Source organism: Dasypus novemcinctus, chromosome 3 (assembly GCF_030445035.2).
Source record: "Dasypus novemcinctus isolate mDasNov1 chromosome 3, mDasNov1.1.hap2, whole genome shotgun sequence".
NCBI classification, from domain to species: domain Eukaryota; kingdom Metazoa; phylum Chordata; class Mammalia; order Cingulata; family Dasypodidae; genus Dasypus; species Dasypus novemcinctus.
The window spans coordinates 79,847,170-79,873,807 of NC_080675.1; the positions used below are offsets into that span (position 1 = coordinate 79,847,170).

Consider the following 26,638-nt stretch of genomic DNA (forward strand, 5'->3'; position numbering starts at 1 on the left):
ATTGGACTTTCACTGCTGCCCTGAGTTGTGGCCTGCCTGCGGAACCTGGACTTGTGCATCCGCACGGCTGCGTAAGAGGCTTATAGAATCACATACTATTGACAGATATCTCTTGTTGATTCTGTTTCTCTAGAGAGCCCTGATTAATACACATACTAAGTTTGAATGGCAGATTTTCTTGTTTTTTGACTAAGATTTGTTATGCTATTATTATGATGTTCTCCCAGAGCTTACCAAAGTTAATGATTTTCTACCATAAATTTGGGTTCATTGTTTTAAAAAACAAAACAAAAATCTCATATACCTTAAAGATAATAGCTGTCAAGGAACATCAAAAGCTAAACCAAGAGTTTTGGTATATGGTGACTTGAAATAATTGTAATTCACCTATAATTTTACTTCACCAGTATATTATAGTTTGCCTAAGAAGACAGTTTCGTTTCCACAACTATATCATCATTTTCATGGAGCTTTTATTGAATAACCTTGGAGTTGTTATGATTTCTACAAGTACCATAATGATCTGTGAAGTCCTTTATGTACCATCTTTAACTAATATTTGGCTACTGTAATTAACCTCAGTAGAATAAAAACAGCTTTGTTGAAGGTATAATATTACGCTAGCTGTTCCATTTTGGTGGGACACCAAGTTTAATACATAAAGAACAATTTCCACAGGGGTATCAGTATCATTCTAGCTTTAGGCATGGTAGAATTGTTGAGATCTGCCATTAATTCTATGGTAAGTCTCTTCTTGTTTTGAACAGTTTGTGGGCTAATGAATAAATGCATGAGAAGAAATATTTATAAAGTTATTGGATTAGCTTGTACTCTAATTTAACTCTTTATCTCCTTTAGCCCATATATGCTTAAAGGGTAGATCTTAACAATTACATTTCATTTTCTGGTTTATTGTCAGTTTGGCTTCATCAAACAAGAATAGGACTCAGTTTATATGATGTCGCAGGACAAGGGTACCTTCGGGAATCTGTAAGTATTTACCCACTTTTCATAATTAGTGTAGATGCCAAAAAGTTACTAATAGTTACTTTTTGTTGTTGTTCCATTTTTTTTTAATATACTTAGGTTACGCAAATGTTACATAAAAAATATAAGGGATTCATATATCCCCCACTCCCTACTCCTCCCACACTTTCCCACATTAACAACATCCATCGTTAGAATGGTACATTTGTTACAATTGATGAACACATATTGGAGCATTGCTACTAAGGTGGATTATAGTTTACATCGTAGTTTAATCTCTCTCATACTATTTTGTAAATTATGACAAGATATATAATGGCCTGTATCTGTCATTGCAGTGTCATTCAGGACAATTCCAGTGTCCCGAAAATGCCCCCATATTACATCTATTTTTCCCTCTCCCTCTCTTCCGAACCTCCAGTAGCCACTGCATCCACATCAATGATAAAAGTTCTTCCATTGCTAGAATAACAATAAGTCTGAAATAGAGTAACAGTAAATCTACTCTAGTCCATCATTCATTCCCCGATCCTGAGGATTCTGAGATGGTGATGTCCACTCCACGTCTAATTTAGAGGGGGCTTAGATCCCATGGGGTATATGGATGGAACTGTCTTGCTTGCTGTTATAGATTCTCCCTATTCCTTGGGATGGTTGTTGTCTATCATCATCCTTTTTGTTACTCATCCTGGATGAGTCCAATGAACTGGAGAGTAGATGTTACAACTTTTGAGATTCAGGGCCCAACCAGCACATGGAGAGCCCAAAGATTTAAGACTCTTGGACATAAACCTGCCAACTCTAGTACTAACTGTAGGTGCAAATAGAATGGGGCAGAAGAGCCATGTATAGGGAAACCATAATTGAATGCAAGTCTGTCACACTGGGGAGCATAAATTCTAAGGTAGGGCCCACTGGGAAGGTGCCAAACTCCTGTGTCAGCCTGACCTATAGTGTCTGTATGTCTCCAGAGTCCTCAGGAACCCTGCTATTTAAGACAATATTTACTGGGGGAGTCAATGAGATCTTGCTGAGATGTGCATAAGCATGACCTCTGGAATGACCTCCTGACTCACTTTTTTCTTTTTCTTTTTAACTTTATTTTGTACTTTTAATAATTGAAAATAAAAACTATTAAAACGTAAAAAGAAAACAGTCGAATAAAAGTTTCTCAATTAAATGTACTGGATACATATAAATTTTTTTAAGATTTATTTATTTATTTAATCCCCCCTCCCCACCCCCTCCCCCGGTTGTCTGTTCTCTGTGTCTATTTGCTGCGTCTTGTTTCTTTGTCCACTTCTGTTGTCAGCAGCACGGGAAGTGTGGGCGGCGCCATTCCTGGGCAGGCTGCACTTTCTTTCGCGCTGGGTGGCTCTCCTTATGGGCGCACTCCTTGCGCGTGGGGCTCCCCTGCGCGGGGGACACCCCTGCGTGGCAGGGCACTCCTTGCGCGCATCAGCACTGCGCATGGGCCAGCTCCACATGGGTCAAGGAGGCCTGGGGTTTGAACCGCGGACCTCCCATGTGGTAGACGGATGCCCTAACCACTGGGCCAAGTCCGTTTCCGTAAATTTTTTTTTAATTATACAATATATTACACTATATATTTGGTTCACAATCATACAGTATTTGTCCTTTTGTATCTGGCTTGCTTCACTCAACATAATGTCCTCCAGGTTGATCCATGTTGTCATATGCTTTATTACTTCTTTTTATAGCTGTATAATATTCCATCATGTGAATATACACACAGTTTGTTTATCCATTCATCTGTTGATGGACACCTGGGTTGTTGCCAACTTTTGGCAATTGCAAATAACACCACTGTGAACATCAGTGTGCAGATGTCTGCTTATGTCACTGCTCTCAGTTCTTCTGTGTGTATATATATACCCAGTAGTGGTATTGCAGGGTCATGTGGCAAGTCTATATTCAACTTCTTTAGGAACTGCCAAACAGTCCTCCACAGTGGTGTACCATTCTGCATTCCCACCAACAGTGAATAAGCATTTCTGTCTCTCCACATTCTCTCCAACACCTGTTGTTCTCTTTCTTTTTAATAGTGGCCATTCTGATAGGTGTGAAATGATATCTCATTGTAGTTTTGATTTGCGTTTCCCTAATCATTAGTGATGTTGAACATTTCTTCATGTGTTGTTGTGTTTTTTTGCCATTTGTATTTTTCTTTGGACAAATGTGTATTCATGTCTTTTGCCCATTTTTTAATTGGATCAGTTGTCTTTTTATTGTTAAGTTGTAACATCTTTTATATATCCTTGATATTAAACCCTTATCAGATATGTGATTTCCAAATATTTTCTCCCATTGAGTTGGCTGCCTTCTACCCTTTTGACAAAGTCCTGTGAGATGCTAAAGTGTTTAATTTTGAGGTGGTCCCATTTATCTATTTTTTTCTTTTGTTGCTTGTGCCTTGAGGTGTAAGGTCCAAGAAACCACCACCTACCACAAGATCTTAAAAGAAGTTTCCCTACATTTTCTTCTAGTAGTTTTAGGTTTTTGGTTTTTTTTTTCATCCATTTTTAATTGATTCTTATATAGTAAGTGAGATAGGGGTCCTCTTTCATTCTTTTGGTTATGGATATATGGATCTCCCAGCACTATTTGTTGAAGAGATTGTGTTTTGTCCCAGTAATGAGGACTTGGTAGGTATGTAAAAAAATCTGTTGGCCATAATGGTGAGGGTCTTTTTTTAGATTCTCAGTTCTATTCCACTGACCAATGTGTCTATCTTTATGCCAGTACCATGCTGTTTTGATCACTGTGGCTTTGTAATATTTTAAAAAGTCAGGCAGTGAGAGTCCTACCACATCGCTCTTCTTTTATAGCATGTTTTTGGCCATCCAGGTACCCTCTCCATTCCAAATAATTTTGTTAATTGCCTTTTCTATTTCTGTAAAGCAGGGTTTCGGGATTTGATTGGTATTATACTGGATCTGTAAATCAGATTGGATGGTATCAACATCATCACGATATTTAGTCTTCCAATTCATGAACATGAAATGTTATTTGTTATTTGTTATTTGTCATTTGTTAGGTCTTCTTTGATTTCTCTTAGCATTGTTTTGTAGTTTTTTGCATGTAGGTCCTGTACATCTTTGGTTAAATTGATCCCTAGGTATTTGAGTCTTTTGTTGCTATTGTAAATGGAATTTTTTTTTTCCTGATTTCTTCCTCAAATTATTTGATATTAGTGAAGAGAAACATTACTAATTTTTGTATGTTGATCTTGTATCCTCTCACTTTGCTAAACTCGTTTATTACCTCGAGTAGCTTTGTCGAAGACATTTCAGAATTTTCTAAATATTAGATCATATCATCTGCAAATACTGAGAGGTTTACTCCCTCTTTTCCTATTTGGATGTTTTTTTTATACTTCTGGAGTTAGAACTTCTAGTATAATGTTGAATAACAAGGATGACATGGGCATCTATGTCTTGTTCACAATTGTAGAGGGAAAGCTTTCCCTATTGAGTACAGTGTTGGCTGTGGGTTTTTCATATGTATCTTTTATCTTATTGAAGAACATTACTTCCATTCCTGTCTTCTGAAGTGTTTTTATCAAGAAGGGATGCAGGATTTTGCCGAATGCCTTTTCTGCAACAATCGAGATATCATATTGTTTTTTCCCTTCAATTTTTTAATGTAGTATATTATGTTAATTGATTTTCTTGTGTTGAACCACCTTTGCATACCAGGAATAAATCCCACCTGGTCATTATATATAATTCCTTTAATATGCTGTTGGTTTCTCTTTGCAAATATTTTGTTGAGAACTTTTGCAAGCTATGTTCATTACAGAGATTGGTCTGTAATTTTCTTTTCTTGTAGTGTCTTTATCTAGCTTTGATATAGGTGATGTTGTCTCCATAAAATGTATTGGGTAATACTCCCCTACTCTTTAATTTTTTTTCTTTGATTACATTTATTTAATATGTAAATATAAATCAGTTTATAAAGATGAAATTAGATTAGTAGTTATGAAGGTGACTGCTAAGGGATGTGGAGTCTTTCTTTTTGGAGTAATGAAATTGTTCTAAAACTTTTTTGGTGATGAAGGCACAACATTGTGATTATACTAAGACCTTTTGATTATACAGTTAGGATAGATTGTATGGTATGTGAATAGATCTCAATAAAACTGCTTTAAAATAAGTAACTATGCAAGAATAGCCAGAAATAGCAGCTATGTAGAACAGCAGGAGCATAGAGAAATTGAGAAATGATAAATCCTTTGTCTATAATATTGAAATTCTAAAATGTGCTAATAGTGATTGAAGTGATTTCAGTTTTTTTTTAAGAGTTTAAACAGGATTAGTGTTAATTTTTTTAAGATTTTTAAATTTATTTCTCTTCCCCACCCCACCCCCCCATTGTCGGCTCTCTTGTGTCCATTCGTTGTATTCTTCTGTGTCCGCTTGCTTCCTCGGTGGCACTGGGAATCTGTGTCTCTTTTTGTTGCATCATCTTGCTGCGTCAGCTTTCCATGTGTGCAGCGCCACTCCTGAGTGGGCTGCAATTTTTTTTGCGTGGGGCAGCTCTCCTTGCAGGTGCACTCCTTGCGCGTGGGGCTTCCCTACGCTGCATGGCACTACTTGCCCATGGCAGCACTGCGCATGGGCCAGCTTACCACATGGGCCAGGAGGCCCTGGGTATTGAAACCTGGACCTCGTATATGGTAGGCAGACGCTCTATCAGTTGAGCCATATCCACTTCCCAGTGTTAATTCTTTTTGAAATGCTTGGTAGAATTCACCTGTGATGCCATCTGGTCCTGGACTTTTCTTTGTTCAGAGATTTTTGATGATTGAGTCAATCTCTTTAAATGTGATTGGTTTCTTTAGTTCTTGTATTTCTTGTAGTGTTAGTGTAGGTTGTGCATTTTCAGGAATTTGTCCATTTCATCTAGGTTGTCTAAGTTGTTGGCATACAGTTTCTCATATTACTATTATAATCTTATGATCCTTTTTATTTCTGTGTGGTCTGTTGTAATTTATGCCCTTTTATCTCTGATTGTATTAATTTGCATCTTTTCTCTTTTTTTCTTTGTTAGTCTAGCTAGGGGTTTGTCAATTTTACTGATCTTCTCAAAGAACCACCTTTTGATTTTGTTCATTTTCTGTATAGTTTTCCCCCCCTCAATTTCATTTATTTCTGCTCTAATCTGTATTATTTCATTCCTTTTGCTTGCTTTAGGATTAGTTTGCTATTCTTTTTTAGTTTCTCCAGGTGTTCAGTTAGGTCTTTGATTTTAGATCTTTCTTCTTTTTTAATATAGGCATTTAAGTGTGTAAATTTCCTTTTCAGCACTGTCTTCGCAGTATTCCATAATTTTTTTTTCAGTTTTAAACTTTATTTGCATATTTAAAATTGTGTATTCCAATAATTGAAATAATTTGAACAACAAAAAAATGGCACTCTGAATTAACTTCATTTTATACCTGTAGGGCACCTTGGATAAGCTTTTGCTTTTACTCCTGATGTCACTGTCTTCCCACCCATCTTCTTCCTTCACCAACATGCAAGTTCTTTTTCTTCCCTGCTAACCAGACAGGAAAATGGGAGAGGCAGATGCAGTCTTCCTTGTCAGTAGTTTTCAATTCTTCGATTTGGAAAGGGGCAACACAGTCATTTACACTTGATCCAATCTCTTTGCATCTAACAAAGTTAACAGCTAAAAGAAGTAAAATAAGACATTGCCTGTGGAATGTATAGTACATATTGGTGGCACATACCTGACCTGCTTGCTTCTCCTGTTTGATCATTTCTTTGGAAGGCAGTGGATTTTTCTCTTACATTTCTATCTTCTTCAATTTGAATTTTTGAATTTCTCAAACTCTGCCATATTGGGCTTTCAGACATGATTGCAGAGGAAGCTAAGTGAGGCACATGAGCGAGAGAAGTCCGGTCTATGCAGTGGCTGCCACTAAGTGCCCCATAAATGTTGATGAGTTCTGCCCTCATTTTCTTTCAACTCAAGATATTTATTTACAATTACTTCTTTAGCCCACTGATTATTTAGGAGTATGTTGTTTAGCCTCCATGCATTTGTGAATTTTCCACTTTTCTGTGTATTATTGATTTCCAGCTTGATTCCTTATGATCTGAGAAGGTGCTTTGTACAATTTCAATCTTTTTGTATTTATTGAGATCTGCCTTGTGACCCATCATGTGCTCTATCCTAGAGAAAGATCCATGAGCACTTGAGAAGGGTGTATAACCTGCTGTTGCGGGATGCAACGTTCTGTATATATCTGTTAGTTCTAGCTCATTTATCATATTGTTCAGCTTCTCTGTTTCATTGTTGGTCTTCTGTCTAGCTGTTCTAAATGGTGTGAGTGGTGTGTTGAAGTCTCCAACTATGATTGTAGAGATGTCTGTTTCTCTCTTCAATTTTACCAGAGTTTGCCTCATGTATTTTGGGGTACCAGGGTTGGGTGCATAGGTATTTATGATAGTTACTTCCTTTTGGCAGACTGTCCCTTTTTATAATATATAATGACCTTCTGCATCTCTTATAACTTTTTTTGCATTTCAAGTTGGTTTTGTCCATATTACTATAGCTAACCCTGCTCTTTTTTGGTTACTGTTTGCATGGAGTATCTTTTTCCAACTTTTCACTTTCAGCCAATTTGTATACCTGGATCTAAGGTATGTCTCTTATAGACAGAATGTGGATGGCTCATGTTTTTTTTTATCCATTCTGTCAGTGTATATGTTTTTTTTTTTTAAGATTTATTTTTGAAAATTATTTCCCCCCCAACCATTGTTTGCCCTCACTGTCTGCTGTATCCATTCACTGTGTGTTCTGTGTGTCTGCTCATCTTCTCTTTAGGAGGCACCAAGAACCGAACCTGGGACCTACCACATGGGAGAGAGGTGCTCAATTGCATGAGTCACCTCCACTCCCTGCTTTGTTGCCTCTCTCATTATGTTCCCTCTTTTGTGTCTCCTTTTTGCATTATCTTATTGTGTCAGCTGGCTGCACCAGCCCATCATGCCAGCTTGCTGTCTTGCTTATCTTCTCCAGGAGGCACTGGGAACCAAAAATGGGAACTCCCCTGTGGTAGGTGGGATCTCAATTGCTTGAGCCACATCTGCTTCCCAGGATATATCTTTTGATTGAGGAGTGTAGTTCATTCATTGTAGCAGTTTGATATAGTTATGAATTCCAAAAATAGATATTGGATTATGTTTGAAATCTGGTCTGTACCTGGGCATGATTAAGTTATGATTAGGGCTTTGATTGGGCCATGTTATTAGAGCCCAGATAAAAGGCATGGCAAAGGTCAGATTAGGAGGGTTTTCTGATGTTGGAATTTTGATGTTGGAGTTTGATGCTGAAGTCTTAAGCTGGAGCCCCAGGAAGTCAGCACACAGAGGAAAGAGAAGCAAGCCCTAGGAAGAGAGGACCTGAGCCAGGAAAAGAACACAGAGAAATAGAGACAGCTCCTTAGACATGGCAGAAAACTGTTCACCTGATAGTCTACAGCTGACCTTGTGGAGAGAGGCAAAGTCTAGAGAGTCTCATAGTCTATACCTGACCTTGTGGAGAAAACAGAGGAGCTGAGCCCAGAGGAGCTCAGGAAGCCTGAACCCTTGCAGATGTCAGCAGCCATCCAACAGGTGAAAATAGACTTTGGTGAGGGAAGTAACTTATTTTATTTTTTTATTATTATTTTTTCCTCTCCCCTTCCCTGGCCCTCCCCCCACCCCCGCAGTTGTCTGCTCTCTGTGTCTATTCACTGTGTGTTCTGTGTCCACTTGTATTCTTGTCAGCAGCACCAGGAATCTATGTCCCTTTTCATTGCATCATTTTGCTGCATCAGCTCTATGTTTGCGGCGCCACTCGACTCTCCTTACAAGGCACACTCCTTGCGCATAGGGACACCCCTGCATGGCACAGCATTCCTTGAGCACATCAGCACTGCGTGTGGCCCAGCTCATCACATGGGCCAGGAGGCCGTAGGTTTAAACCCTGGACTTCCCATGTGGTAGGCGGATGCTCTATCCGTTGACCCAAATCCGCTTCCCGGAAGTAAATTACACTTTATGGCCTGGTATCTGTAAGTTCCTACCCCAAATAAATACCCTTTATAAAAACCAACCAATTTCTGGTATCTTGCTTCAGCACCCCTTTGACTGACTAATTAATACATTCACATTCGATAATACTGTAAATGCATCACTTAGTTCTACCACTTTATTCTTTGGTCTTCATATGTCATATCTTATTTTCTTTTTTTTTTTTGTCTGCTTCTGTTGTCAGCGGCACAGGAATCTATGTTTCTTCTTTTGTTGTTGTTGCGTCATGTTGTTGTCAGCTCTCCGTGTAGGTGGCGCCATTCCTGGGCAGGCTGCACTTTCTTTCGCACTGGGCGGCTCTCTTTACGGGGTGCGCTCCTTGCGCGTGGGGCTCCCCTATTGGGGGGACACCCCTGTGTGGCACGGCACTCCTTGCGCGCATCAGCACTACACATGGGCCAGCTGCACACGGGTCAAGGAGGCCCGGGGTTTGAACTGCGGACCTCCCATGTGGTAGACGGACACCCTAACCACTGGGCCAAGTCCACTTCCCCATATCTTATTTTCATCTAATCTTTTTGTTTTTCATTATCCTTTCTGATAGTCTTCTCTTCTACATTCCCCTCCAAAGCCTTTCTCCTGTCTTTTTATTTTGGACTCTAAGGCTCCCTTTTATGTTTCCTGAGATACCAGATTCTTTTTTATGAATTCTTAGTTTCTGCTTATTTGGGAATATCTTAAACTCACTTTCCTTTCTTCCTCCCTCCCTCCTACCAGAGATTGAACCCAAGACTTTGTACATGGGAAGTAGGCGCTCAACCATTGGGCTACACCTGCTCTGTTAACCTTACCTTTATATCTAAAGGACAATTTTGCTGGATTCTTGGTTGGCAATTTTTCTCTTTCAGTTTCCTAATGATATCATACCATTGTTTTCTTTCCACCATGGTTTCTGATGAGAAATCTGCACTGTCTTACTGGATATCTCTAGGAATAGGTCTTTTTGGATTTATTCTGATTGGGGTATGCCTTGTTTCTTGTATATGTAAATTCATTTCTTTCATATGAGTTGGGAAATTTTCAGCCATTATTTCCTCATATACTCTTTCTGCCTCTTTTCCCTTCTCCTTCTGGAACTCCCATGGCATGTATGTTGTTGTGCTTCGTGTTATCATTCAACTCCCTGAGCCCCTACTCAATATTTTCCATTCTTCTCTCTCTCTGTTCTCTCCAATTTCAGCTGCATTTTCCTCTGTATTGCTTCTTCTTTCTTCTGTCATTCAAATTTGCTGTTGCACATCTGTTGTGTTTTTTTTTTTAAGTTTATTTCTCTCCTCTCCCCCTCATTGTTTAGGCTGTCTGCTCTCTGTGTCCATTTGTTGTGTGCTCTCTGTATCTCCTTGTCTTCTCTTTAGGAGGCACTGGGAACTGAACCCAGGACATCTCATTTGGGAGAGAGGTATTTGATCACTTGAGCCACCTCTGTTCCCTGCTTTGTTGTGTCTCTCATTGTGTTTCCTCTTTGTGTCTCCTTGTTGCATCATCTTGTGTCAGCTTGGCATCTTGTCTTCTCTAAGAGGTACCAGGAACTGAACCTGGGACATCCTATGTGGTAGGCAGATGCCCAAATGCTTGAGCCACACCTTCATCTAATATGTTTTTTCTGTTTATTTTTATTTATGCATTTTTTTCTAATATATTTTATACCTCAACTATTGTCTTTCATTTTTATAAACTTATTTTTCTGTTCAGGTTTTCAAATTATTCTTTTTGTTTGCCCATTGTCCTCTTTTTTTTCTCCCTCCCCCTCCCCCCACCCTGCTGTTTTTGCTGTCCATGCCCATTCACTGTGTGATCTTCTTTATCTATTTCTCCTTCTGTCTTCTCTTCTTGTTTTTTTCTCCTCTAGGATTCACCAGGACTTGATCCTGGGGATCTCTGATACGGAGAGAGGTTCCTTGTCACCTGTGCCACCTCAGTTCTGGTTTTTGCTATGCTTCACCTCGACTCTCCCCTTTGTCTCTCTTTTGTTGTATCATCATCTTGCTGCATGAATCACTTGTGCAGGCACTGGCTCGCTGTGTGGGAACTCAGCTCGCCATGTGGGCACTCATGTGGGTACTCAGCTTACTGCGTGGGCACTCACGCAGGCACTTGGTTCACCATGCGGGCACTCACTGCTCTCCACCACACCTCTCTTCAAGAGAGGAAGAAATCTGTTCCCCTATATTAGCTTCAGTGAGTCATGGGTTTTATACAGGCTGTTTGCGTGGACAGTGGAGGATGGATGCTGTTCCTGGCCACAGGGGTGTATATCTTGTGGTTTTCATTTCAGCTTCATCTCTGTCCCCTGCCCTCCTGGAGAATGTGCAGTACTCTCCTGGCCCATAGATCCCCAGAGCACCTCCATCGGACCACTTTTTGCCCTTCTTCCATTGTTTTTGTGAGGTTAGCCCTTCTTACCTACTCTAATAGCATCTTCCTGGAAGTTCAGGCATGTTTTGGCTTCTACAATGGATATTTGTTAGGTTAAAAGCTTACAGTTCTGACACTGTGCAAATGTCCAATCAAGGCATCATCAGAGATGCTTTCTTCCTGAGCTGCAAGACAGTCAGGCAGTGGCATCGTTTGTTCATCTCTCCCCTCTCCTCCAGAACTTGTTTTTTTCTTCTGGTTAAAGTGACTTCCTTTCAGTTTCTTTGCTCCATTAACTACAGCCTCTGGCTTCTGGGACCTTCTCTCACAGCTTCTGAGTTCTTCTCTGTCTCTGCAGCTTTTTTCTGCATCTGTGGCTTTTCATTCCTCTGCTTGTAAAGGGCTCCATGAAGAGGATTAAGACCCTGGGTCAGACAATCTCATCAGAGACCCATAACAGATGTAATTTAATCAACGGGTGATTTAATAAAAACCAACAATAGATTTACATGTATAGGAATGGATCAGCTTTAAGTACAGGATTTTCTAGTGTCCACCCAACTTCAAATTGTCACGAACCTCATATTCCAAATGACTATGCTTCTTGTCTTGTATGTGTGGTAGCTAAATTATATAGACATGCTTCTTTTCAGCTCAGGCATTTTTTTTTTCTCCAAAATATGTAGGTTTTTTTAGGGGTGCAGGGGACAGGAAGGGAATTAGGTATAACATGAACCACTTTAATCACTTAAACAATTTTTCCAAATATAAGATTAAAGTAATATAAATTCCTCATAGCATTGTGGCATGGTTCTTGTAAAATTTTTTGCAGTCTGTGTTGTCCGGGTTTCCTTAGAAATAGAATCTGTTCTCTCATTCTGAACATTCACACTAAAACCTTTCCAAGTACCATCCTTTAAGGTTCAGACCAACTTGAGAATAAAAGGCTCTTGCCTCTGTATCTCTCTATTAAAGGAGATGTAATTAGCAACTGTTAATACATATTCAGTGGTTAGATACTGGAGTACTTCTCTAGCTCTGAAAATTCTTGCCAGCAATTAGTTTGGTTTACAAAACATTCCTCTATTACTTCTTGTCTTGCCTGTTTCCATGGATGGAAACAAATTGAAAGACAGATTAGGGCGGGGGTGGGGGAAACAACAGTGTATCTCTATTGTTTTTTAAAAGGAATAATTTCCCCTTTTTACAATGTAAGAAAACATTTCTCTAGAAGAAAAGAAACATTTCTCCCAATTTTGGCATTTTGCCTTTTGAAACCAGACTATGTATCTTCCTAATTTAAAAGACAGTGATTTCCATTTCCTGGCTCCCAGAAACTTTGATATAATAAATATTTACTGTTGTATTAAGCTGCTTTTTTTTTTAAAAAAGAAGTGATTTCTAGAGCCAACATCTATAATTTGACTGGAATGTACAAACTTTCATTGACTTACTAAATTTTACTAAATAAGAGCTTATTGAATACAGTTTGTGCTGTACTCTTCTAAGCTTTACTTTCATGAGGTTTTTTTTCCTAGCAGAGCAGAGAGACAGACAAATTATGAACAAGAAAATTTCAAATAATGACAAGTCAAAAGGAGAAAATGAAATATGTTAATTGGGAAAGAGTATGTCCAGAGAGAACTACTTTAGATAGGATTGAAGAGGCACCTCTCTGAAGTAGTGATGTGTGAGTTTTAGGTGTGAAGGAGGAATTAGGCAGCCAGCCTTATAGAAGATGTAGTACTGAGGGAACAACAAGTGCAATGTTGGGAAGTAGACTTGGCCCAGTGGTTAGGGCGTCCGTCTACTACATGGGAGGTGTGCGGTTCAAACCCCAGGCCTCCTTGACCCGTGTGGAGCTGGCCCACGCGCAGTGCTGATGCACACAAGGAGTGGCGTGCCACGCCATGCAGGGGTGTCCCCGCACAGGGGAGCCCCATGCACAAGGAGTGCGCCCCATAAGGAGAGCCGCCTATCGCAAAAGAAAATGCAACCTGCCCAGGAATGGTGCCACACACACGGAGAGCTGACACAACAAGATGATGCAGCAAAAAAAAGAAACACAGATTCCCATGCCACTGACAACAACAGAAGCGGACAAAGAACACGCAGCAAATAGACACAGAGAACAGACAACTGGGGCGGGGGGGAGAAGGGAAGAGAAATAAATAAATCTTTAAAAGAAAGCCATTGAAAGTTTTAAACTGGATCTTTTAGGATATAGTTTACATTTTAAAGGGTTACTCTGGATGGTGTATGGAAAATGAATTGTTAAGATGCCTAGAATGGAAGCAGGAATACTTAGGAGACTAATAGTTCATGTGAGCAATGATACTGCCCTAGACCAGGATGATGGCTATAGAGAAAACCAGAAATAGATGAAATCAATATATATTGTGGTTACCTCCTTCTTCCCCACCCACTCAAAAAAAAGTTGCAGTTGGACTGGGGAAAATATATGAAACCAGTCACAGACAGATAGTCAGTTATCCTAATATATAAATATCTCCCAGAAATCAAGAAGAAAATGGCTGCTAAACCAATAGAAAACTGGGCAAAGAATATAGTTTGCAGAAAGTAATAAACAATTGCTTCTTAATCATAAGATTTTTTTCACCTATAACAAAAGAAATGCTAAATAAATCTATACTAATACATTATTTTTCAACTGTCAGATTAACAAAGATCAAAAAGTTTGAGAATGCTTTTTGTGAGGGAATGTGAAATAGGTCATGGTTTCCTAAACTTTCTTAGTTTCTTAGCATCTTGGTAATTTTTTACAGCACCTCTAGGCAAAAGAAACAGTTCCATTTAACTAGTTAGTTATAAACACCTTAATGAAAGGATTCAGGTCCTAACAACTCATAGGCCATTTGAAAAAATAATATACATAAATCGAAAGAGAATATTTTTCACTTCACCATTGAATAACAATTACAGCTACTTAAACCTTTGGATTAGATGTGGAACAGGAATTGGTGACTGTTTCCAATTGATTTTCATGTGGTTCTGGCTTTATCACAGCAACAACTAAAAACCTAGCATTGAAAAGATTGACATCATTAAAAGGAATATACTATCATATAATGTTGAAAATGTGAACCTTGAGCTAGTAATATGTGTAGTATCTGACATCTCTGTTTCCCTCAAAAATTTAAAATATCCTTCTGCATCTTTGTGTGTTATTTCGCACTCTTGGGGCATATTCCTGCAGTTTTGAAATGATGGAAATAGCCTTAACATTGCTGGTAAGACTGTATGACCAATGTAGCTCTTAAGAGGAGGTAGGGAATTGCCAATATCAGAATTATAAACATGCATACCCTTTGACCTAGCAATTCTATTTACAGAAATTTGTCCCATAGATATTCTCCTATAATCTCTATGAATGAAAATGAATCAGGTTAATCCTTAGAGGGCACTGTTTCCAGAATCACAAAAGACTGGAAACAACCTAAATGTCCATCATTAGAGGACTAGTTATAGTACATCCATGCAATAGAATATTATGTAGCTATTTGAAATAATAAAAGCACTTTGAAACCCAATACAGAATGACTTTAAGATATAATGTAAAATGATAAAAGCAAGACACAGAGTTTGTATGGTATGCGGCTACATTGTGTTAAAAAAAAAGAGAAAAACAGGTACTTATTGGCTTATATAGGCATCAGGTATATTTGGAAGAATACATCAAAAGCTGTTAATATAGGTTACCTCTGGGGAGAGGAATTAGGTAAGAGACCTTTTATTCAATTCCTTTTTGTTACTTTTGAACTATATAGTATGTATTATTTAATTAAAAAGTAAAAATGTAAATATGAAGTAAATTAGAAGAAACAAACTAATATAACAGTTTCACTGCTAACAGTCATGAATTTTTTCATCATTAAGGTAAAATCATTGCTGAATAATTTTGGGAACTGAATTTACAGTCAGGCATTTGACACTTTCCAAGTTTTATTTTGTTGTTGTTGTTTTTCAGGATTTAGAAAACTACATATTGGAACTCATCCCCACTTTGCCACAACTGGATGGGCTGGAAAAGTCTTTTTATTCCTTTTATGTTTGTACTGCAGTTAGGAAGTTCTTCTTCTTTTTAGACCCTCTAAGAACAGGTAAAATAAAATTTAATTTAGATACTATGAGAATATTATTACTTCTAAGAGTCAATAATTAGAAAAGCCTTGAAAATGTCATTTATTTTCCTAATCTGGCAGTACCAGCAGTGTGACAGTGGGTGTGTCACCTTTCCTCTCAGTTTCTTCAATTTAAAATGAAGTATGAATTGAACAACCAATCACTATGGCTTTTCTCAGTTCTAAGAAGCCAGTGATTCCTGTGATTTGCTGCCTTTGATGTATGATATGCCAAGGTTTGTTCTCTTTTTGGTGAAAAGTACATATTTAGGAGATATATTTAGCCACGATGTATTTTTCTTTGTCAAGTTAACTATTCTATGTGGGGGTCAGAATAGCAGTATGCTTTATTAACTATTCTAACCTGCTCAGACTTAAATACATGTAACTGAGGCCAGGGAAGGGAGAGAGAAGGCCCAGATCAAAGTACTTGATTCTCCTATGTTCTTGAAAATGCAACTTTCTGAGTTCATCACGGTACACATTAGCCAAAAATTTTTTTTTAACTTCTCCTCTCTGGACACATATACATTCATACCCTTGGAAATCTTATAATAATAATAGTTAATAATTCTGACTTTTTTTAATGTACCAATTACTGTGCTAAATAAATGGATTCATTTGTTCCTAATAACCACATAAGATCCACATTTTTTGGGAAGCAGACGTGGCTCAACTAATAGAGCATCTGCCTACCATAAGGAGGATCCAGGGTTTGATACCCAGGGCCTCCTGACCTGTGTGGTGGGCTCGCCCACGCGCAGTGCTGCCGCGCACAAGGAGTGCTGTGCCACGCAGGGGCGCCCTTACATAGGGGTGCCCCACGTGCAAGGAGTGTGCCCTGCAAAGAGAACTGCCCTGCGTGAAAAAAGCACAGCCTGCCCAGGAGTGGCGCCATACACACGAAGAGTGGACACAGCAAGATTACACAACAAAAAGAGACACAGTTTCTCAGTGCCGCCTGACAATGGAAGTGGACATAGAAGAACACACAGCAAATGAACACAGAGCAGATAATGGGGGGGGGGAGGGGAGAAAAATAAATAAAAATAAATCTAAAAAAAAATCGACTAATTTTTAAAAAATCCATTTTATGCATAAAGCAACTGAGATTTGGATTGATTACATCATTATAAGTGGCAAACTCCAATCTATTTGCTTTTAACCATGCCTCTTATTGCTTCCTATTCTAGAACCTGCCTCTGAAAAATGAATCTCTTTATCAGCAGTGTCATATCTATATTCACAAACTTTTTATCTGGTAATTTTAGAAAGAATTTACTGCTTAGATTTATATAGTTGGGGGTATACAAGCAAGTATACAAAGAGATTCTATTAAATGTTCCCCGCAGGCTTTTCCCAGCAATATATAATGACTTTAGAGCATAAGAGCTGGGAAGCTTTAAAATATCTGTTGTGTACACTGCTCCTCTAAAATAATGACTTTTTAAAAATTGAATTCCTCTTGTTTTGAAATGATATTAAGATATTGTTTCTTTATGTTATATATAGGGAAGATAAAAATTCAAGATATTTTAGCATGCAGCTTCCTAGATGATTTACTGGAAGTGAGTATGTTTTTAATCTACTTAATTATGTCACTTGACAGTTGCTATCTTCTCATTATGCTTATTTCTTCATTTAGCTAAGGGATGAGGAACTGTCCAAGGAGAGTCAAGAAACAAATTGGTTTTCTGCTCCTTCTGCCCTAAGAGTTTATGGTAAGTCCCTATAATAATGTTAAATGTTAAAATTTGAATTATCCATTCTTCAGTTAATTAGTGCTAAGAGAACAATTTTATATATAGGCTAGTTTACCTTAAGATCAAAGAATTCTAATTACTTTGAGATCTAGTATTCTAGATTACTAAAGCTTGCTTATTTAAATACCAAAATTTAAATTTTTTGTAATTCTTTTTAAGGTATTAGATTTTCTTACTCTTACATAGAACATACAGAATGGAATTTGATATTTGCTCCTTGACTCAGGAGCCTCATTATGAACATCAACTCTTATCTTACGTTGAGATGAAATGCTGCTGACAGGTCACAGGGCAGGTTGTTCTAGGATCTGGTTTGCTCTTTAGTGAATTTCATTAATCTGCTACATTATTTTGTTGGATGATTCTTCTGACTCCTTCATGACATCCTTGACCTCTGCTTTCAAGTGTCAGGGTTCAGTGCTTTTTGTTGATACCTACCTCCATCCCATTTAGAAATATAGAGAAGTTCTAAAAGGCTGCAAACTATTAACAATGACGTACATGCAGTAGTCCAAAAGCCATTGCTTTCATTTGTTTTCTTTGACTGGTTCTGGCTTCATGGATGTTTTTGATTGAGACTGCAGGGTTAGGGCACAACCCTGACTATAAAGTTATTAGTTTGAAAATCCAAATACTAACAATAAAAAGAATTTTGTTAATGTCTGTCCTTCTGTCTTTTTCAATTAAAATTTATTTCAGTCATAAGTGTCTTTTCATGATCTTTCTTCCCAAGGCCAGTATTTGAATCTTGATAAGGATCACAATGGCATGCTCAGTAAAGAGGAACTTTCCCGCTATGGAACAGCAACCATGACCAGTGTCTTCTTAGACCGTGTTTTCCAAGAGTGTCTTACTTATGATGGAGAAATGGTAATAATTTAAATTTCATGATAAGTTTTTTAAAAATTTTGTTAGGCTCCCACAGATTTCACAAGCCCTTTTCTTGATATGCTATGGCATTATTTTCATTTCAGTGTGTGACAATATCTTGAAAAGTATGAACAAATCAAATTCTTTGAGATTTGGATCCTTCAATCTTAAACCTTTCTCCTTTAGGACTCAGGGCAAGTAGAAAATTTTTTAACAGTTCGTTCATTTTGCTATCAATGTACCTATTGTAGAAGTATGATGAACTAGTAAAACCTAATCTGATAAACTGATGTATCCTAGACTGTTTTCATATAGGTGGTACAATCATTAAATTATAAGATCAGAGTACCAATATGCCATGATTTGAATCTAAGAATCATGTTGTAGTACTCTTTTATAAGAGGTGCTAAGTGGCTGAAGATTAGCTAACATGCAGTTATCCTTTTATTACTGTGATGCCAAATACTTGAGAAGGAAATTTCTAAATACCATTTTTAAATCACAATTCTTGCCTTAAAAATGCGTTAAGAATCTGATAAGTTTTCCAAATTGATGCTTTAAAAAGTCTTATTGTCAGAAGAAAAGACATGTAAAATTTTATCTTTTAGCTGTAACAGCAGTTTACTAAATAACACCATTGTAAGCAAACTGCAAAGGAAAAGGGAAAGAGCACAGAAACTCTGCTTTGTGACTCCCACAGCTGTCAACACTGACAGTGAGGTGCTTGTAGTACAGTAATGACTTCTGGTTTATAAAGAAAATTGGAGGCCACAACCATGATAAGGCTGCATTTCTTTAATTCTTTATACTGCAGTTTATGCAGAAAGGATTCTCTTAATCTTAGCCTATAAAATCTTTCCTGAAAATACAAAGAATTTTTCTGGCCAAAAACTAAAGTATTCTACTTCAAAAAACTAATCTAGGAGTATCCCTTTGATTTAAGAAAAGCTATCTGTATATTTTTAAAATTACCTTTAAATCGTTTTTAAAAATCTGATTTTAAACTATTTCACAAGCTTTTACAATATACTATTATAAAATAATTATATTATAATTAATATTCTATATCTTTTAGTTCCAGATAAACATTTTTTTCAAAATGATCAGTTTATATTTTTCAAGATACAGTTACACACTCATGAAAATGAAGATACAAATTTAATGGCAATGTAAAATAGGTTACTTTCCTGTTCATTTCAGAAGTATAATGAAAAAAAATATACTTTCACATAGCAAATCTTTCATAAGAAAATGAGTCATGTTCCCAGTACTGTCTTTTACAGATTAACTGTGTAGACTTCCTAGAAACCAAAGTATGCAAATGGTTTTCTCATTTCATATTAGAAAGAAAAATTAAATTTTCCACCTCTGATTACACAATAGCTTCAAATAATTAGATATTCACTTAAAAACTTAATTCCAGCTAAGGCCTCTAATGAATATCATTTCATCTCCATAGGACTATAAGACCTACCTGGACTTTGTTCTTGCATTAGAAAACCGAAAAGAACCAGCAGCTCTGCAGTACATTTTCAAACTTCTTGATATTGAGAACAAAGGATATCTGAATGTCTTTTCCCTTAATTATTTCTTTAGGGTAAGTCTCATTTGTGTAACCAAGTCGTTGTTCCTTAAGGTATTTTATACACATTTTGGCTTATATTACCTACTTAGTGACAAATTTTTAATGTTAACAAAAATGTTTGTATAACAGATTGCAGAAGTCAGTCAAGAGCTATTTAAAACAGGGGGTATTAACAGGGGGTCTGTGACTTGAGTTGAAATTCAAAAGAACACTATTCTTATGGGGATATGTTGGTGTAGGTGTGATATCTTTATTAAATAATACACAGTATAGTGTGGACTTACTAAGGGGTTTGTGGTTTTCACCTGACTGGCAAAGGGGTTCGTGGAACAAAAAAAATTAAGAACCCCTTCTTTAAAAGAAATATAGGGAAACGGACTTTGGCCCAGTGGTTAGGGCGTCCGTCTACCATATGGGAGGTCCGCGGTTCAAACCCCGGGCCTCCTTGACCCGTGTGGAGCTGGCCATGTGCAGTGCTGATGCGCGCAAGGAGTGCCGTGCCACGCAAGGGTGTCCCCTGCGTGGGGGAGCCCCACGCGCAAGGAGTGCGCCCGTGAGGAAAGCCGCCCAGCATGAAAAGAAAGAGCAGCCTGCCCAGGAATGGCGCCGCCCACACTTCCTGTACCGCTGACGACAACAGAAGCGGACAAAGAAACAAGACGCAGCAAATAGACACCAAGAACAGACAACCAGGGGAGGGGGGGAAATTAAATAAATAAATAAATCTTTAAAAAAATAATAATAAAAAATAAAAATAAAAGAAATATAAATGGGCTAGACCAAAACTGAACTGATTAGATATAGAATACTAAAAAAGTGTATAAATGGATGCCAACAGCTGTGTTAAACCGCAGGAGATAAAAGCAATCATAAGAAATTCTGTGCTCTTGGTAATCAAAGACTAGTGTGTAAAAGCCTATACAAACTTTAAACAGTTCAGAAAAGGTAGCTCCTTTCCAAAAAGTTGCAGACCCCTTTTAATTAAAAAAAATTAAGAAGTACACTAAAAAGAATTTTTAAATCGGCCAGAATTATGTGCTGATTCCAGTGTGAAACAGATTTGCTGAAGCGCTTATTTCATACTTTAATTGGTCTCAAAAAATAACATGATAAGCTCTGAAGTGTAATTTGTTATCTATTCAGTTGTATTCTACTTCGTTACCATATTTCCATAGATAGTTTTTAGAAAATGGTATGATTTTTATACGATTAAGACCAACAATAGGGGAAGGAGATTTGGCTCAACTGGTAGAGCATCCACCTGTTACATGGGAGGTCCAGGGTTCAAACCCAGGGCCTCCTGACTCCTGTGGTGAGCTGGCCCATGCACAGTGCTGCCACGCACAAGGAATGCTGTGCCATGCAGGGGTGTCCCCCGCATAGGGGAGTCCCACGTGCAAGGAGTATACCCTGTAAGGAGAGCCACCCCACGCAAAATAAGTGCATCCTGCCCAGGAGTGGCACCACACACACAGAGCTGACGCAGCAAAATGATGCAACAAAAAGAGACACAGATTCCTGGTGCCGCTGACAAGAATACAAGCGGACACAGAACACACAGCGAATGGACACAGAGGGCAGACAACTGGGGGCGTGGGGGAGAGAAATAAAAAATCTTAAAAAAAAAAAAAAAAAGACCAACAATAGGAATCAATGGTTTTTTAGAACGTTAAAAGTAACAGTTTCACATTTGTCATAAACTATTGCCCCCAAGGTGTTTCTTTTCCATCTTAAAGCATTTCAGTGTTGTTTAAAAATCTTCATCTGGTTTTAAATTCATCTTTATAAGTTTCATTGTATATATTTCATAACATGTTAAATTCTCTATAAGGCCTTCCCTTATGAATTTTTAGATAGTAGTTACTACAAGTACTAGAAGGATAAATTAGTCTCCTTGTTAGAGTGCATTTTTTTAAAAAATTGAGTGTTTATGGCCTTAAATCAATTGCTAATCTGAAAGGATAATACCAACCCGTTATAGGGATGTTCCCACATTAGGCAAAACTATTAAATGAAAATTCCATTTTAGAAAATTACTCAACCCTTTTTCGTAAAGATTCCTTTTTCTACTCTTAGCATATGAAAATTTGTTTAAAAATGCATTTAAAACAATTCATATATGTATTGATTTTATCAGATTCTTTAGGTTGGTTGTATGGGCTAAGATAAGTTTCTGGTGCTAAGCTGTATAATCCTGGTCTGGTTGTAGAGTCTTTGTACATCCATATCCCAGTGATAAGGAATGCCTGGATGAAGTACTTTAGCTCATATATCCAGGTCTACCACTTACAGTAGCTAAAAATGTACTCAGAGATTCTGATCTATATTCTGTATACTCTGAGATATTTCTGTGTATACTCTAATATTAATCACTATTCCACATACAAAGCAGACACTTGGAACATACTGATTTAGTTCAGGACCAGGGGTCCATGAGCTTGAATTGAAATTCAAAAAAGCATTATTCTTGTGGGGATTTGTTGGTGCAGGTGTGATGTATTTATTAAATAATAATTAAAGTACAGTGTGGACTTCGTTAAGGGGTCCGTGGTTTTCACCTGACTGGCAAAGGGATTTGGGGGGAAAAAAAGGTTAAGAATCCCTGATTTAGTTGAATATTTTAAGTCTCATATTCCATAGAAAACACCATCACTGAAAATATTAATTCAATGGAATCACTGTTTCCTCAGTCAGTATTTTTTGGGTGAAGTTTATGAAAGGGAAGAATTTGAGGGAAATCTGCCTCCAAATTTTTTTTTTAAACAATGTTGGAGGTATAAACTGTATTCATAGAAAATGGAGCAGGTCATAACAGAATTGCTATGTAGTCAGCAGCAATATGCAGTCTTGCATCATTTTCTTCTGAAGTTCTCAATAGCTAATATATAAAACTAGAAGCATAGATGGTTATGCTGAAAAAATGTTCAGGTTTTGCTGACTGGGTGTGGAGCAAGATATAAGAACCTGAGAATAGTGGCAAGAGTGACTGAGACAGTGAGATGCGTGGTCTGTTAGGAAAAGGAGTAGAGTTTCTAGGAAGGTGCTAACTGGGGGACAGGGGAGATGTTACTGTATATTTTATTCACTCATTTATTTCTATTAAATACAGGCCATACAGGAACTAATGAAAATCCATGGACAAGATCCTGTTTCATTTCAAGATGTTAAGGTTACTTTTTCCTTTAAATTTACATAATACCTTATAATCATTCATATTAAATATTATGTGAAAACAACTCATGAAGTACATACAGATTTAGTTAGGTATTTGCTATTTTTCTGAATTGATACATAAATCATTAGAAACTGAGACAACATTTGGACTGATACTTGATTTGTGTAGCTTATGATTTTGTGTTCTCATTGGAAGCATTCATTCATTTTAATTGAAAATTAAGAGAATCAATACAGCCTGCATCCTTTGGCAGTCTAGTCCACTGGAAAGAGAATTTCTTTAGGAACTATTTAGGCTAGAACATGCTTGGTCTGCTACCAAAGGTCTGCTCACTTTGGTGTTGGATTAAGGAGACATCAAAAAAAGAGACATTAATCCACCAGTATGAAAACCACCACTATTTCAAACACATGCTGTTACTTAGCATTTTGATAATTAGTCTTTCACCAACTATGAAAAATCATACAGTATCCAATAATAACCATTTACATTCAGGTTAAGTAAAATAATAAAACACTCTACTCAATTCTAAGCAAGTATAAGATAAAGGACTGATTAGAGAGACAGGACTCCTTCCTATCCCAGAAAAATACCTAGAGGACAGGCAAAAATAGCCTGAAAAAAAATGTCAGGGATTAGGGCACCAGGGGAACGCTGGATACCACCCAGAAGAGAAAGGGACAGAGGAAAAAGATCTGGAAGGAAGAATTCTTTGAGTAAAACCTGCAGCTGCTGGTGCCCATTTCTCCATCCTCAGAGTAGACAGCTTTGAATTTTCCAACCTCTGGCCAGTGACTATGGACAGAGGGGGATGCAGGGGCCCACCACCTCAGGAAAGGAAAGATAGAGGGATGCAGCCTAAGAATAATTCACTTTGGGTCAACAAATTTGGTCTGCTGTGTTCCACAAGCCCTGAGAGGCTGGATGGGGCCATGCCATTGTTTTCACTGGGAAATGGCAGGTAACAGAAGAGATCAAACTGTCACAAACACCCTCCCTACTGACTGGGACTGGTTACTGAAGATGCAGAGGGGAGTGAAATTATGTCCTACCTGGTAAAAGGAAGGGGACATCTGGCAAAGGTTGGATAACACCCTCTGAGGAAGTTTGATTTGCAAAGCTCTGAATAGCCTGAGGCAAGATTCCCTGTCACATTATTGTGGTCAGTGTTGACAGAAGAAAGAATAATGCAGAACACTGAACAGCTAAAATTGAAGAGAGAGAAGAGAAAGAGAAAAGAATGGGAAAAATTGAGCAGGACCTCAGCGAGTTGAATAACACGAAGCACAACAACATACATGCCATGGGAGTTCCAGAAGAAGAGAAAGAAAGAGGCAAAAAGTATTTGAGGAAATAAAGTCTGAAAATTTCCCAACTCACATGAAAAAAATGAATTTACATGTCAGAGAAGCACAGCATACCCCAATTGGAATAAATCAGAATGGATCTACTCCAAGCCATATACTACTCAGAATGTGATATGCCAAAGATGAGAAAATTCTGAGAAGCAAACCATCACATATAAAACATCAAATAATCTGAGGAGGAAATCAGGGGGGAAAATTCCATTTACTATAGCAATAAAAGATTCAAATACCTAGGGATCAATTTAACCAAAGATGTACAGGATATATATTCATATAACTACAAATCAATGCTAAAAGAAATCAAAGAAGACCTAAACAAGTGCAAAGACATTTCATGTTCACAGATTCCAAGAATAAATTTGTTTTTGTTTTTTTTTGTACCAAGAATAAATTTGTGAAGATGTCAATCCTACTCAAACTGATATACATATTAAATGCAATACCAATCAAAATCCTGAAAGCCTGCTTTACAGAAACAGAAAAAGCAATTACCAAATTTATTTGAAGAGAATGAGCACCCAAGTAGCCAAAAACATGCTAAAAATGAAGAGTGATGTGAGAGGATTCTCACTGCCTGCCTTTAAACATATTACAGGGAAGCAGATTTGGCCCAATGGATAGGGCATCCGCCTACCACATGGGAGGTCCAAGGTTCAAACCCAGGGCCTCCTGGCCTGTGTGATGACCTGGCCCGTGCGCAGTGCTGATGTGCACAAGGAGTGCCATGCCATACAGGGGTGAACCCCATGCACAAGGAGTACGCCCCGTTAAGGAGAGCTGCCCTGCACATAAAAAATGCAGCCTGCCCAGGAATGGCGCCACACACACAGAGCGCTGACGTAGCAAGGTGACACAACAAAAAGAGACATGGATTCTGGGTGCCGCTGACAGTAATACAGGCGGACACAGAAGAATACGCAGCGAATGGACACAGAGAGCAGACAACTGGGAGGGGGGAAGGGGAGAGAAAGAAATCTTTAAAAAACAAACATATTACAAACCTATGGTGGTCCAACAGCAATGGTATTGTTTTTTTTAAGACATTTCTTTCTTTCTCCCCCCTCCCCTTGTTGTTTGTGCTCACTGGCTGCTGTGTCTGATCATTGTGCTCTCATCTTTTTTTTTGAGGAGGCACTGGGACCTGACCCTGGGATCCTCCCATATGGGGGGGAGGTGCCCAACTGCTTGAGCCACGTCTGCTCCCTGCTTGTCATGTCTCATTGTGTTTCCTTGTTGTTGCTTCATTGCGTCATCTTGCTGTACCGTCGTGTCAGTTTGCTGTCTTGCTTATCTTCTTTAGGAGGCACCGGGAACCAAATCCAGGACCACCCATGTGGTAGGCAGGTGCCCCAGCTGCCTGAGCCACATCTACTTCCCATCAACAGATTTTTGAAGTCCTCGTTACTGGAACAAAACAGTCTCTTCAACAAATGGTGCTAGGAGAACTGGATATCCATAACCAAAAGAGGACCCCTAGCTCACTCCCTATACAAGAATCAACTCAAAATGAAGACCTAAATATGAAAGCCAGGACCATAAAACTACTAGAAGAAAATGTAGGGAAACATCTTCAAGATCTTGTGGTAGATGGTGATTTCTTGGACCTCACACCCAACGCATGCACAACAAAAGAAAACCTAGATAAAAGGGGCTTCCTCAAAATTAAAAACTTCTGCACCTCAAAGGACTTTGTCAAAAGGGTGAAAAGGCAGCAACTCAATAGGAGAAGATATTTGGAAATCACATATCCAATAACGGTTTAATATCCATGATACATAAAGAGATGCTACAATTCAACAGTAAAATGACAAATGAGGGAAGTGGATGCAGGTAAAGCAGTTGAGCACCTGCCTACCACTTTGGAGGTCCCAGATTCAGTTCCTGGTGCCTGAAAAGAAGAGCACACAACGAACAGATACAGAGAGCAGACAGCAAGCCCAAACAAGGGCAGGAGGGAGGGGAAGAAATAAATAAATAAAAGAAATCTTTGAAAACAAAACAAAACAAAACAACAAATGAGACAAATTTGAAACTTTGTGCCAGGCAATTTAAGATACTGCAAAATAACCTGGAAAAGGAAGTTTCACAAACATACAAGATTAAAAGTTTATACATTTATCTGAATTATTCTGATTGTTTTAAAATGCTACTAAAATACTGAGTAATTTTACTATAAAGACATTAGAAGAAATGTTCCAATTCCTTGTAAAAATTCATATTGTACACTTCATAATGTAAAAGAGGTTCTCCCACCTATTCCAGTAAGTTGTAGCACAATTTAGCATCATT

The 26,638-nt window shown here is 38.1% G+C and overlaps 1 protein-coding gene across 6 annotated transcripts in view; it reads left to right on the top strand.

Moving 5' to 3' along the window:
* The window catches only part of PPP2R3C (protein phosphatase 2 regulatory subunit B''gamma), a 57,239-nt gene that overhangs the window by 29,075 nt on the left and 1,526 nt on the right, over positions 1-26,638 (top strand). For all 6 annotated transcript variants that reach the window (XM_071213984.1, XM_071213986.1, XM_023591538.3 and 3 more), the window contains 7 exons: positions 920-990; positions 15,436-15,568; positions 17,102-17,157; positions 17,235-17,310; positions 18,086-18,222; positions 19,682-19,819; positions 22,917-22,976. In XM_071213984.1, coding sequence (XP_071070085.1) covers positions 920-990; positions 15,436-15,568; positions 17,102-17,157; positions 17,235-17,310; positions 18,086-18,222; positions 19,682-19,819; positions 22,917-22,976 — 671 coding nt within the window. The remainder of the gene's footprint in view (positions 1-919; positions 991-15,435; positions 15,569-17,101; positions 17,158-17,234; positions 17,311-18,085; positions 18,223-19,681; positions 19,820-22,916; positions 22,977-26,638) is intronic.